This window comes from Lissotriton vulgaris, chromosome 1_1 (assembly GCF_964263255.1).
Source record: "Lissotriton vulgaris chromosome 1_1, aLisVul1.2, whole genome shotgun sequence".
NCBI lineage: Eukaryota > Metazoa > Chordata > Amphibia > Caudata > Salamandridae > Lissotriton > Lissotriton vulgaris.
This window is the reverse complement of record NC_141685.1, coordinates 889,841,930-889,855,889: the sequence shown is the minus strand read 5'-3', so window position 1 is coordinate 889,855,889 and position 13,960 is coordinate 889,841,930. Positions and strand designations below refer to the sequence as shown.

General features: G+C 41.8%; 1 protein-coding gene across 10 annotated transcripts in view; it reads left to right on the top strand.

Moving 5' to 3' along the window:
• ATF7IP (activating transcription factor 7 interacting protein) overlaps positions 1-13,960 on the top strand; it is a 673,891-nt gene that overhangs the window by 436,370 nt on the left and 223,561 nt on the right. For 4 of the 10 annotated variants that reach the window (XM_086958874.1, XM_086958878.1, XM_086958870.1 and 1 more), the window contains one exon: positions 1,806-2,417. The exons of the other annotated variants lie outside the window; for them this stretch is intronic. In XM_086958874.1, coding sequence (XP_086815000.1) covers positions 1,806-2,417 — 612 coding nt within the window. The remainder of the gene's footprint in view (positions 1-1,805; positions 2,418-13,960) is intronic. 10 annotated transcript variants of the gene reach the window in all.

Here is a 13,960-nt window from a genome sequence, read left to right as displayed (position 1 = left end):
CACTCAGAATCAGCAGACAGATTACCTCAATTGACATCATAAATGGGTCCTGGAAGACAAAGTCGTAGAACACACATTAAGATTTTAGGACACCTACTGCGTAGATCTTTAAAATGTTTCAAAACAAAGAAAAGAGGTTACAGCCCAATTTTTGTCAAGATGTTTTACTGCCATACTTAATACACTTAGATCAGTCTAAGCTTGAATATCATCTATAAGAACTCATCTGGCAACTTTTGCATCCTATAGAACATCTCATCAGATATCATTCATCAAGATCCCCAGTGCTAACATTTTTTAGAGCAAGTTATTCTTTCCGGGGTCAAATGGCAATCGTTCCCAAAGGGAGCTAAACCTAGAGTTCTTTAAAGTGATGGTCCCTCTATTTGATTATGTACATTATGCTACATTGCAGCGTCTCTCACAGAAAATATTCTTAGTTGCTGTTACAGGAGCAAGAAAAGATGATGTGATACAAGCATTGTCAGCAATTAGGCCATTTACTCTTTTCCACTTGAATAGAGTAATCATGAGGATACATTGGTCTCTGATTTCCATTTTAATATGACAATTGTATGTCCTACCTTTTTCCTCATCCAATAAAACCAGCAAAAAGCTCACTTCACTCTTTAGATAAGGCAAACAAGCTAAGACTGTTTTGATTTTAAAAAAAAAATGTGGTCATATTGGCCACTTCCAAACAGTCCTGTGCCTGGTGGATAGCGGTGGGTGTCTTCTTATGCTACCATTTAGCAAATAGACCTCTTCCAGGTAGACCTAAAGCTCACTGTATCAGAGGTAAAACTGCCACTACAATGTTTCCATAGTGGACATTTGCAAGGCTGCAACATGGAAATCTGTTTATACATTCACAAAACATTACTGTCTGGATTCAGACATTAAAGCAGAGACTGGAAGGGACAGGAGACACTTGGGAATCCCTTTAAATAGAATGCACTCTTCTTGTGAGAATTTCTTGATAATTATAGTGGTTGTTGGCTTTTACCACTGCCCAACAGCAGCTTTAGACCGTAGTCTCTAGCTTGCTACTCTATTCTAAATCGTATGACTACCAGTAAGATTTAACAATGCAGAAGAATAGGTAACGTACCTGGTGTCCTATTTTTTAAATCGTTGGAATCTTCATTGAAGCCATAAATAACTCTCTCTCCCCGGCTGCTGAGATAACCTCTGCAGTATAAATTCGTAATAATCTTCAGTGAAAAAACCTGCCCTTAAAGGCTGCAATCAGAACAGTGCAATATGAGTGGGGGAACCACCCATACTCTAAGAGACGGGATCTTTTATTTTCACTATTCTTAATATAAGCCTAACAGTCTGCATTTTTACCTTCATGTAGAGAGGTTTTAAACATTGTTGCATTTCAGATCCTGCAATGCAGTAATGCACTGGCATTTTGAAGGCTTACAATCTCCATTCAAGAAAAATATTGCCATTGAATGATACATACATGAACATCTAAATAAAGGCTCTTAGTGCTGTTATTTCCATGGACTAAAAGAAGTGTTCTGGGGTCCACGCAGACAGTGAGGAATTATTCTAGCATTTATGACTTCACTGAAGGTTCCTACGATACAGAACCAGGACTACAGCTGCCTAAGATTTTCATTAATGCAATGGTTTTTTGCCAGGCTTCAGCATTTTCTTTTGCCAGTTTCCATACTGTAGCAGTGTGATGCAGTGAGATTGGCAGCTTTGGTAGATTACTGAGCATGCAGTGCCTCTTGCTTTTTTGAAATGTTCCGTAAAGGCTATAATACCATCTATTGCTCCACACTTCACAGCTTTCGGGGTGCAAAATAGACTGCAATGCATCGTATACCGGCGGTAAGTTTGACAAAGCAGCCTTGGTCAACTGTTTTGAAAAGCGGTTGAAACAGGAGCCGCCAATGTCCGAAGATGAAGATCTGCTTGAGGCAGAACAGCAGCGCTTTACCTCCTGCAATGTTGGCCTCTTTGGGTTAGAGGAAGAGGTGGATCCAAAAAGCGTCAAGAACACATATAAGCAGACTGTCTGGTCTGCCAACCTTCTGAGACACTGGCTTTCTAAACACAATAAGAGCCCTGACTTTGAACTGTTGCCTGTCGATAAGCTCAACGATGTTTTAAGAGAGTTTTATTCCACAATGCGCAACCAAGAGGGGAACCCCTACAGTGTGGCTAGCTACAGGTCCATCCGGGCTGGCTTGAACAGGCATCTGAAGGGTCCACCTTACAGCCGGCCGCTCTGCCTGATAGGCGATAAGGAATTTGCCAGTGCAAATCTGGTCTTTGTGAATGTACTTAGGATATTGCGCCTGGAAGATGACATCCGTGTCCAGCATTCGATCACTGCAGAGGACCTACAGCGGATGAAGTTGTCTGAAGCACTGGCTCCACTAACCATGGCGAAAAAGGTGTGGTTCGATTTACAGTTGCTCTTTGCCAAAACAGACAAAGCATCGCATGGGATGCTGCTCACAAAGGGTTATTTTTTTGGTTAGATTGTTTACCACTATAACATGTTAGAGTTATGGTAGGGCAAGAAAGGCACATTGTTCACTTACTCTGTAAAATGTACAATCTACTGTGACCTAAAGCTGAGGTGTATTTAGGATGGCATCGAAAATAGCTTCATCCTTGGAATTACATATAGGGATGAATATGAATTTGCTTGTACGTGAAATTCAACAATTATTTTAAGGAAGAGTTAAAAAGTGTTAAGTTTGCACTAACCAAAATGCTGCCCTAACAGTTCGGCTTGAGGCAAAACACTAGGAATAAATACTCTTGTATTCAGGCTATTGGGCTGGGGAATCCTTAAGCACCCACTCGCTGTACTGTTATTAAAATGAAGTGCTAGTATCAACCTGCTCACTTTGTCCCTGATGGGAGGATAGAGGCCCTGGGTAAGATCTAGTAGACCGACATTTCCAAGTCCCATTGTGCTTTTCCAATTTTTGTTTATCCTAAGGGCAGTGTAGGTGCATGTGGTCTTGTCCTGCCATTGTGTCACTTCACACGTATGATGCCTGTTGCTAGGGCCCCTTTCTCTTCATCAACAAGGCACATTTTCCAAAGAGCCACAGGGATGTGTGCCGTGAGCAAGATTTCTTTTGCTGGTCTATGCATGTGTATTGTGGGAATGTGGTTGGAGATAGGTAAGGTGCAACACAACCTTTTTGATTAGATTCAGCATGAATAAGGTACCTATTTTTGGCTTAACTCTAACACCAGCTAAATAGTTACTGATACTTTTAGGCTTTTGTTTTGCTATTATTTATACTGTCTTGAAGTTCTAGTGCTCTATTTTTAATAAAGTGAGCAGCAGTTTACCAGCAGTTAGACTCTTATTTGTTGGTTAGCGGTTGAACTTGCCATGCAGCTGTTCCATTCTGTATCATGGCCTCTTGGTAGCAGTTTAGCCTGTTATACATCATGCTCAGTTCGTTTTGTACATTGCTGCGGTTTTGCTGCACGTGGCCAGCCAAGCGGCATAAAGAGGGTCCATTCTAACAGGTCCTCTCTGCCTGTTGAATGGTTTCCTATGATTTCCATCAAAGCTGTAAGGAATATGTACAGAATTATAATATTTAGGTTTAAAGTGTTAGATGCATATTGTTGGCTAGATGGCGTTATCCAAGCTTCCATTTTTGTTTCCCCCCCAGTTCAGGGTCCGGCCCACATGCCCATGCTAAAAACACTATCGAAATTTAGTGAAATAGCTGCATCTTGGCCTGCGTTAGAAAGGCTTGAGTTTTTCTCTGCTCTGTTCTTGCCGGAGCTGCAAAAGTAAGCATTGTTGCTGAAGCGTGCTCTTCTGACTGGATTTCTCAACTCATGCTCCCCACCTGCTACCTCTCTGTAGCTGCGGCAGAAGTTTCTCCCAAATGCTTTCAGATCGATTTGTATGTGTTCTACGCTGCAAAACACTCCACTCCTGACATTGTGCTTGGAAAACGTCCTTTAGGACGATGCCTTCACAGCGCCTGCAACAGAATAAATGCGTTTTTAGCACGCGATCATTCTGCATGCAAGTCGTTACAACGACTTGCTTTAAGGGTCGTGGTGGTGAAGTGGTGTTGAAATTAAAGTCCAACACCTTACCTACTGTTGCGCAGACTGGAGTTGGGATAGTAAATGAAACTATTCAAATGTCCTGCACCCTCCTGAGGCAAGTCGTTAAAACGACTTGTGTGCAGAACAAATGCATGCAAAAGACTCTTTTGTTCAAATAATGGAGTTCCTAAGGCATGTGTGAAAAACGCATGTGGAATTCAGTCATACATTCAATGTGCTTACCTTGGGCTCTAGGTAAGTTTTTCCTTGTCTTTTTATTGAAGAAATATTGTCATTGTAGGGATGTGTCCTCTCCATCTGACAAATCAAATTATTTATTACCATCTGGTTACATTACTTGTACCAAAAGGCCTCTCTGGTTGAAGAACTGGATGTGGAATGGCATGGGTCATTAAGAGCCATTATGGGGCTCCTAGCAGTGGACAAAACATAATCGCTATAGTGATACTGAGGGTCCTAGTACAGATTATTTAGTCTTTATTTTTTGTACTGGATATGGGAGCCTCCTTTTCTGTTGCACTTCCTTCACTACCTTTAAATATCAAAAATCTCTTATTGAACACTCTGTGAGGGATTTAGTAGGTGCTTTGTCACGAATGCCCATGGGGTCTTAAAACTTAGCTGCACTCTGCAGCACCAGAGACCATACTCTTTGTTCCTCAAATGCCTGGTAGTTATTTCAGTATCCTTAAAATTAGAATGATTGAATAACCTTTGTCTGTGAGCCTCAATAGCCAGCCACTTGTGTGATTGCACATTATGGTCAGCCTTTGCATCCTCTAGGTACTGGGAATCTGTCCCTTCATGCAGTTAAAGGAAATCAGCCTACAGTAAGTTAGAACGAACCTGTCAAAGAAAAGATGTTGTTGTGGCTTGATACTCTAGTTTTATTCTGCTGGGAACTGCTGTAGGAAAGGGTGCAGCGGGAACTCCAAATGTGAATAGTGTGGCAGATAACGATCATACAGTACCATCTTAACTCCTCCATGTGCTGTGCCAGCTAGGCCAATAAATCTGTTTGCATACCTTTCCCAGAGGAGACTACAGCACTCTTGTATACAAGAACATGTATTCCCACAATTTGCTCTTTTCCAGCATTAACTGTGAAGGTTTTTCAGGCTGGTGACTTTTCTAAAAATAATTCTTTTGTTTTTATTTTATTAAAAATCTAAGTCCATTGGAATTCTCTTTCCTCTTCCAAAATTGCTACATGTCCCTAACCAGATTTCCACTGTAAGGTTTTCAGCAGCACAGATGTGGCACCATGTGCTGTTGATGTAATAGTCATTTTGTTTTTCGATCTTGTTAGTAGCATTTTGGCGCATCACTGGCTAGTTCCCAATATATGATTACATGACAAAGAAAACTATTTTGCATTGAAGAACCTGGTGAAGTTGTGAATATGCCCATGCGATGTAGCAGTGTTCCAACTGGCAGTGCCTGCTTTTTTTTCTATATTGTGTTGAACCTTCCATGATTTTGTTGTTTTGTGTGTGCTGGAGAGGGATGTAAATTTTATGGAATTAAAATTAGAATGGCCTATTGATAAACACATTACTTAAGAAAATAAACACTGTAGCAGTAACAAAAGTCAAATCCTCTACCCCAACAGTGGCCCCAAAGCACCTTCTTTAGACCTCAAGTACCAGTCTTTATTGCGAACATGACGCATTACAGACCAACGGTCTTAATTGGGCAACTATATCTAGTTTTAGAGAGTTTACAAAAATTACCATCAGCTTGACTACCCCAGGCTATTTAAACTTCATTTTGGTGAATTTCCAAAATGAGGAACATATTTCCTTTTCTCAAAATAATTAAATCCTTCTAAAGAACACCAGATAATAGTAACAAAAAGCGTCCAGAGAATGCAGAAGAAAAGAATTAAGGAGAAAAAAGTGCAAGCTTAATGGAAATTGGAATTGGGTTAAAGATAGAATATGAAGTAGTATTCTATGGGTGATGGGAGATATCCAAGATAATAGGCAGTGGTACGGGTACTAGGGCGTAGGTAGGGGAAGATATATTGGGGACATTTATGGGTAGAGGTACCAGGGTATAAGTAAGGTGGGGCGGTATAATGGTATATGTTAATCTATAGGTAGGGTAGAGGTTCTAGGGCCTTGGTAAGAGTACTTGGACGTATGCAATGGCAAAGACACTATTGTGTAGGTAGGTGATAGAGGTAGTAATGTAAAGGCATGTAGAGAAACTAGATATCTCATAAGGTATGTAGGTAATTCAAGTTCTAGAGAATAGAGAACGAGGATATTGGTTTGCAGGCAAACGTAGAGGACAGATATAGATTGCAGGAGAAGGTGAGGGAACAGGCCTTGTCACAGGAAAAGTGATAGACAGAAAGAAAAGGAGATGGACTAGGACAATAGTAGTTGATTAGCCATTAAGGTACAAGACAAATTAGGGATCTATGTCACAAAGATTACCGGAATGATTTTTTCAACCTGAAGTGCATGCACAAAAGATGGATATGACATCCAGGGAAATGCCATTAGTCGAAACAAAAAAATAAGAGTAAACTGGTTCATGAAGAAAGTTTCCCAGACCAGATTACCTTAAATGTGTTTCTCCATAGTTTCATGTAGCATATCAAAAGTGGAAGAAGCGTTCTAATCTATGCAGAAAGGTGCTAGGGAAGAGCACCCACAAAAAAGGAGAAAAAAAGGATTAACTCTTTTATTTCCTCATTCTGTTAAAAAATCTTACATTAAGGCAAATACTCGATCTGAGTATTCTGACCCAATTTGTGAAAATGCAGATGTTTACCATGACTATCCTATATGATGACTTTGCCTTCTTGCAGAAAAAAACGATTTCTATCAGCAGTTTTAGAAGCATGTGTACTTGCACATGCCAGTGTATCTAGCACTCTAAGATTTTAAGGTTTGTAATACAGGATGTACATTACCTTTTCGGATTATTACCCTTCGTATAAGGTCTACACAAGAGATATTCATTAAGTGTTTTCGTGTGGTATCGGTGAATATGCGATCTCAAGCTATTGTTTATCCATACCTAGAGGACTGATTGGTAAAGAGTAACATGTTGAAAAAATTGCAACTGGCTGTACAGAAAGTGTTAGCCTACTTCATCATTTCGGCTTCTCTGAGAATATAAAAACAATATTTCCCTGATACAGCTAAACAAAGGTTTTTGTGTGAGCAGAGATAAATATGTTGACCGCATTTGCAGTAGCAATAATTAAAGGTTTGTCAGATATCTTCGGCATTCTCACAGACTCTGTAAAGATTGTGGGGAATTTATTATGAAAGATGACTTCCTGTATCCAGTTATTTATCAAGTGCAAGATGTCACAAAGCCAGCTTAAGAATTAAAGGTGCATCACTCACAAGTTCGGTGCACATGTGTTGGAAATAACAGTCAAAGAAATCTGGACTCTTCAACAGAGATCTCATCACATCAATATCTTGGAACACCTAGCGATAAAACTGGCACCCAGACCAGTCTGCACACACATTTGATATATGGTAGTCTTCATAAAAACAGACAATATGACCTCAGTGCATTACATTCAGAAACAAGGAGGCACTTATTCTCTTCAGCTGTTGCAACTAGCATAGAGCATATGAAAATGGGTGATACAACATCCCATACAACTGACAGAAAATCTCTCAGCTTAAATAATAATTTAGCGGACCCCTTAAGCAGGATGCCGCAACAAGTCCACTTGTGGGAACTCCATCCGCAAGTCCTGATGCCATACTTTCATGCATGAGGAACACTAGACAGATCTCTTTGCCACAACAGCGAACGCAAAATGTCAAATCTTTGCCTCCAGATTTCATCACCCACAGTCACAAGGCAATGCACTATGGATGAATTGATCAGGAATATTTGCTTACGCTTTTCCGCCTCCTCCACTACTTCCCTATGTGGTGAGAAAGCTCCAACAAACCCCTCTTGCACCAATTCTAATAGTTCCCACATGGGCAAGTTAGGCTTTGTACACCACCCTGCTACATTTATCAGTAGTTCCCCATGAGGCTCCCCAACAAACAGGACAGTTTCTCACAGAATCACCAGACAGTCAGGTCCCAAACAACTGAATCCATCAATCTGGCCCCTGAAATTGTAAAATGTGGGTATCTGAACTTGCCCTCTGAATGTATGGACATCCTTAGAGAAGCAAGACGATCAACCACTAAAGCTTGCTATGCGACAAAATAAAAATGATTTTTACACTATGGAAGTGTGCAGCACATTGACACTATCAAACATACAGTACAAAACTTGGTGTGTTATCTAATACATTTGCAGGCTTAGCTTGCACATCTGTACGCCTGTATCTCGCAGCCATTGCTGCATTTCTACAAAACGGGGAATAGCAATCACTTTTCAAAATCTCAATTGTTAAAGCGTTTATTCAAGGTTTAAAAAGAGTAATCCCTCCAAAAACAATGCATGCTATAATTTGGAATCTTAATGTGCTGTTAACTAGACTTATGGGTCTTCCCTTTGGTCGTTACAATGATGACCACTACAGTTTTTCATAAAAAGGGGCAAAAACCTCTTCTGATAGATACATCTGCCGTGTGGATTCCTCACCTTGTGAATATCCCCCTTGCGTCAGCAACATTCGTAAATTCTTTTCGTAGCCTCGCGCCGACGTGGATAGGACGTCACAGAGACACGGCTCCGCTCGCGACTCCGCTGACGTCACCGACGCCTATAATAGGCCCACGCCGGCGTGATGACATCAGTTCCCTTTTTTCTCTGTAGCCAACTGGTACTTTGTTGCCATTTTGTTGCAAATTTCTGCTTCTCTGTATCCTGTCTCTTCGACGATGTCATCCAAGAAGACCGGCTTCAAGCCCTGCAGGGAGTGCGGTAAAATGATGTCTATTACCGACCCCCATGATGACTGCATCTGGTGCTTGAGTTCCGACCATGATGTGGAAGATTGTTCTTCATGTCGGAAGATGAACCCGAAGGCCCTGAGGGAGAGAGAAGCCAAACTCCTGGTTGCGAAAATGAAGGCTGGGAAAGAGAAATCGTCGAGGTCTCGTTCTCGAAGGGCGAGGTTGAAGTCGAGGGCGAGGTCGAGATCTGGTTCTCGAGAGAGGTCGTCTTCGAAGTCGGCATCGGATCATGTTTCGAAGTCGAAGAAGAAACATAAGAAGAGGAGACATGAGTCCCGGCGTCGGTCTGGTAAGGAGTCGAGGTCGAGGTCACCGAAGAAGGTACGTTTGAAGGTGGTTACTCTCGAAGTCTCTGAGCCTGAAGGTAAGGCCACACCTTCGGAGTCGCATGGGCGGTCTCCCACTCCGGCTCCGGTTCCTTCTCCGAATCCGTCTCCGGCGCCGTCCCTGGCCCGTGAAGAGGAAGAGGCTCGGGAGGATGTGGATTCTGCGCCTGTTGAAGAGCCGAATCCGATCCCTCCTCAGGACCGGCTTGATGGTTTTCAACAGCCCTTTCCTGCCCCAGGCCAGGACCCTTCAGCGTTTCTTAACGCTATGTATGGCGTCTTCTCAAGGGCGTGGTACCCCTCTGGTGCACCTTCGGGTCCCATGGGTCCTTTGGCTTTCAGCCTGGGAGTTCCTCACTCTTATCCTCCTGCTCCATTCATGCCTTACATGCCGGCTCCGACGCCGCATTGGCAATTTCCGGCCCCGCCGAAGTCGTCGACGCCGATTCCGGCGTCGCCCGCTCCAGATCGTCCTCGAGGGCATTCCTCTGTGCCACCGCCTGGACCCAAAACGTGCGCTGTCCTTCTACCTTGACCACACAAGAGTTGCAAGTGGATGGCCAACTCTTCATTGGTTATGTGGATGCCAAGAAAGGTTTGGCTGTCCAAAAGTATACCCTCTCCAGATGAGTTGTCATTTTTATTAAAATCTGTTAAACTTTAGCGAAAAAGGAACCTCAAGTGGGGCTGCGTGCTTATTCCACTATGGCTACGGCAGCAACTACTGCATTGGCACATGGAGTGCCACTTTTTGACATCTGCCAGGCAGCAAAGTGGGCATCTATGCACACGTTCACCAGACATTACTGCCTGGCCGGCCAAGTCCGGAGGGACCGCTGTTTTGCCCATTCTGCCCTCCAGGATTTTTATGGTGTGAACTTGGTTTGCAGACCCTCCTCCAGGCTTGGTATTGCTGGGATGTCTATTTTAAGATACGAAATCTACAACTGTCTCTTTCAGATGAATAAGTTACTTACCTTCTGTAGCAATGTATCTGTATGAGACCTAGGTTGGGTATAGATTCCTTACTAACCCACCCATCCCCCCTGCTCTGCGAACTGACTTCTAGGGATAGGGACTCCCTTACAAGGCCCTAGTTGTGGCACACCAGTGGTTAGTGTCTTGCATGGCTCTGCGCTTCTAGCGTTGGAAGTCGTGTGAGAACTAACATCAGCATGCAGGAGCAGCTTCTAAGTAGTCACCACGATGTCATTCTGGTGACCCCAACACGACGACAGACTTTGAGTCGACCAACGCCACCTATCAATGCGCAGGAGTACTGCTAAGGAAAAATTCTCCGGATCCAGTCTGACGCCTGTGGGTAATTCGAAGGTAAACAGCATGAATGATGGGACCCCCTCAGAGAATAAATTATGACCAAGGAACAGAGGGGAAAGAAAAAGATTGTTCTAGAGAGGTTGTTCCTTCAATGGTCATGGGCTTCAATTGTCGATATACATATAATTATTTGAACAAGGTGACAGAATAGTATGAGAATTCGAAGGTAAAGAATCTATAACTAGCCTATGTCTTTTACACATATATCCCTACCAAAGGTAAGTAACTTATTCTTTGAGCACAAGTACCACTAGCAAACATTGTGTGGGTCAATGATCAACATTTTCCCATCACAATTACAGGATGTCTTGACCTCTGGACTTTTATTTGGGGGGGGTGGGGTTCATCTTAAGCACTGTGCAGACATTTGGAAGAGATTCTCTGTGGAGAACATTGAACGGTTAGGAGAAGAGCTCCTGCTTCACATGGAAGGGCATGGTAAATAAATGGAAACCAATGCTTATGCGTGGGGGTGCACTTTATACCTCCAGTGACATCCCCAGCGTGGCGCTTCAAGCATGGAAATGGAAACGGATTACCCCTGCTGGCGCAGGAGAGCTATGAACATTTCTGGATCAAGCCTTGGGCCCAGGGATATTCAGTGGGTGAGGAATCTACAGATAGAACTATCCATCAGAATTTCATGATTTAAATGCACAAGTGTTTCTCACCTACAAGGTTACTGAAAGGAGGACACCTCTGTTCTGGTTTAGAGCCGTTTAGGAAGCAAGACAGCTTACTTCTGATCTGCAGCAGGTCCTTAGCCGGGCCCCATATGACCACACTTCTTATTGGAGATAAAGTTGGTGTGCTCAGAAGAGTGATGTAGACCACATGATGACTTGTGGGGGTTCGCAAACCAGAGAGCTGAGGTATGGCCTTAGTCATTGAAGGAGCAGTTTGAGCTGAGATATGGCCTTCATCATTGAGAAAGCAGTTTAAGCTGAAAAAGGGCGCCATGCCATGAAGTCCATTCTGCAGTAGACTTTGGAATGCTTCATATATTAAGTAGGTCACCATACCGAGATGGGGACCAACAGAATGTTGTTGTCTGATATATTCAGGCTGCAAAAAGCTACATGTGTTTCACATTTGGGCAAATATTCAGAACTCATAAAATACTACAGAATGGTCAAACACAGAGCCAACTCAAAGTGACTTTTCTGTTAATATTGAGACGTTTGAGCTTTGTAGTTATTGTGCTTCACTAGTAAGACCTTACAAATAAACATTACATATCCTTCCTTCTTTTAAGGTTTGAATTGCAAGTATTTAATATTATCTTCATCGCAGTCATTTGAATTGTTTAAATGAAGTACCAAGACCCGAAGGGATGACCACTGTTCTACTAAAAAGCACTGTAAGAACTGATTGTGTTGCAAATGGAGTTGAACAATTAAATTGTATGGAAGAAGGCATACAGCTGACAAATAGGAATTTAAAAGTAAGCTTCCCTTGCACTACTTATTTTTAGGTCTGGTGTTAGCCAAGACAATTTTTGGTTTTTACTAAAAGTATATGTAATATACTTACTTTTATGGGGGCTTTCAGCTGCCCGCCTTATCCACTGGTCTTTTATTGTGTTATCCATGTACTACATTGGCTAATTTTACTGTGAGTGACAGCATTCTTACCTTTTACAAGGGACACATCCACACACAAAGTGGTTACCTCAGTGCCTTGGACTACTTTGCCAATGGGTGCTTGATTGACCAGGCCCAAAGGCTTCCCCAACAATAAGGTTTTGCAGACCCCATAACAAGCATTGACAATGCCAAAAGGCTGGTAGTGAAGGAAGAACCTATTGTCTTTGCCAGTGCTTGTTTAGAAGGGAGCAAGGCATTCTTATGCATTTGTAGAATGAGGTCTGCGATAGTTACAAAAGGCTTTGCCAATTTAAAAACGTTAACATTTTCCAAAACTAAATTGGTTCACAGTTTTAGTCTTTGCAGAGAGTAAAATGTTAATATGTTGAATCTGTCATACTAGAAGTTGCCATCAAATCCAGTTTTTTAAGCAACTTTTTATTGGCAATTTCAGTTATTTCACACCTTGATGGTATAGAACTTTCTTTCTGTCTGCATTTGTAAGGTACATGTGTTTCTCCTTCTCAATTAACATTTTATTACTTGGCAGGGTTTATGCCATGCAGTACAGGTGGCATCCATGAGATAAACCCTTGCTTCACTGTAAGCATACCTTGCACAAAACGGAAGCAGGACTCGCGTGTTAACTTAAAATATTTACAGGTTTGAAAAAGTCTGCATCAACCTAAAACTAGTACTTAATCAGATTTGTAGGGATTGTTGTTGATCTTTACTGGAGTTTAGCGTATTACCACTCAGCCAAAGAAGAGCATTACTTCCTTAATAAAGCAGGTCTTGGCTGTATTGTCCAACCGCCTAACCCCGTAATTCCACCCCGCCCCTTAGCCAAAATAGCCTAGAGTTTGGGCAGTTCCCTCATTTTACAGAAGGGAGTAACACTTGCCCCATCCAAAGTCTGCATACAAGTGGATCTAGAAGTACCTCTCTTGAACACACATAAACCCACCTAGCTGAATCTTACCTGTAGGAAGCAAGTGAATTGTGATTTGTGTAGACATGCCTACTGCCATTGAAATCTGCGGTAGCTGATATGTGCACTGCTGGATTCGAGGGATTTGACTAATCCGAAATGTGATGGCTGGTATTTGTTTTCTAGCATTTGCAAGTATAGCAAAATAGGTCATTCTTGGGATCAATGCTAGCATCTCCACACAAAACATGAGATGAAAAAAGTACTTATTTGCAATCCTGGTTGTCATACACAGGAAACTTTTAAATTCATTTACCATGAATATTCATGCTTCCATGAGGGAGCAGTTTTTACAAAAGAAATCTTTTTAGAATCTTGTTTTAAAATCGAAGATGTTTTTCCTAACAATGACACATTCTTTGTGTTTGCTATTTTAAACAAATTACTTAATGACATTGCAAAAACAGCAACTAAAGTTTTGAATAGGTAACATTACTTTCTTTAAAAAAAAAAAAAAAGAAGTGAAATATGTAGATAAGTAAAACAAACAGCCTTTGGTCTTGAATTCTAAAAACAGTACAATGTGCCTTCAGTGTTGTTAGTTGAAGCCGCTACACCAGACTACTTAGCCTGACCATTTGGAAACTCATTCTGTGTGAGAGAATACTTTTGGTGTAAGTTATCAGCAGCTTATTATTTGATACATTTATCATATGCAATAAACAATGCAATAAAATTAAGATTAAAAATGAACATAATTGAAGTACTAAGTGGTCGTGAGTAAGCCTGTCTCTAGCTAAT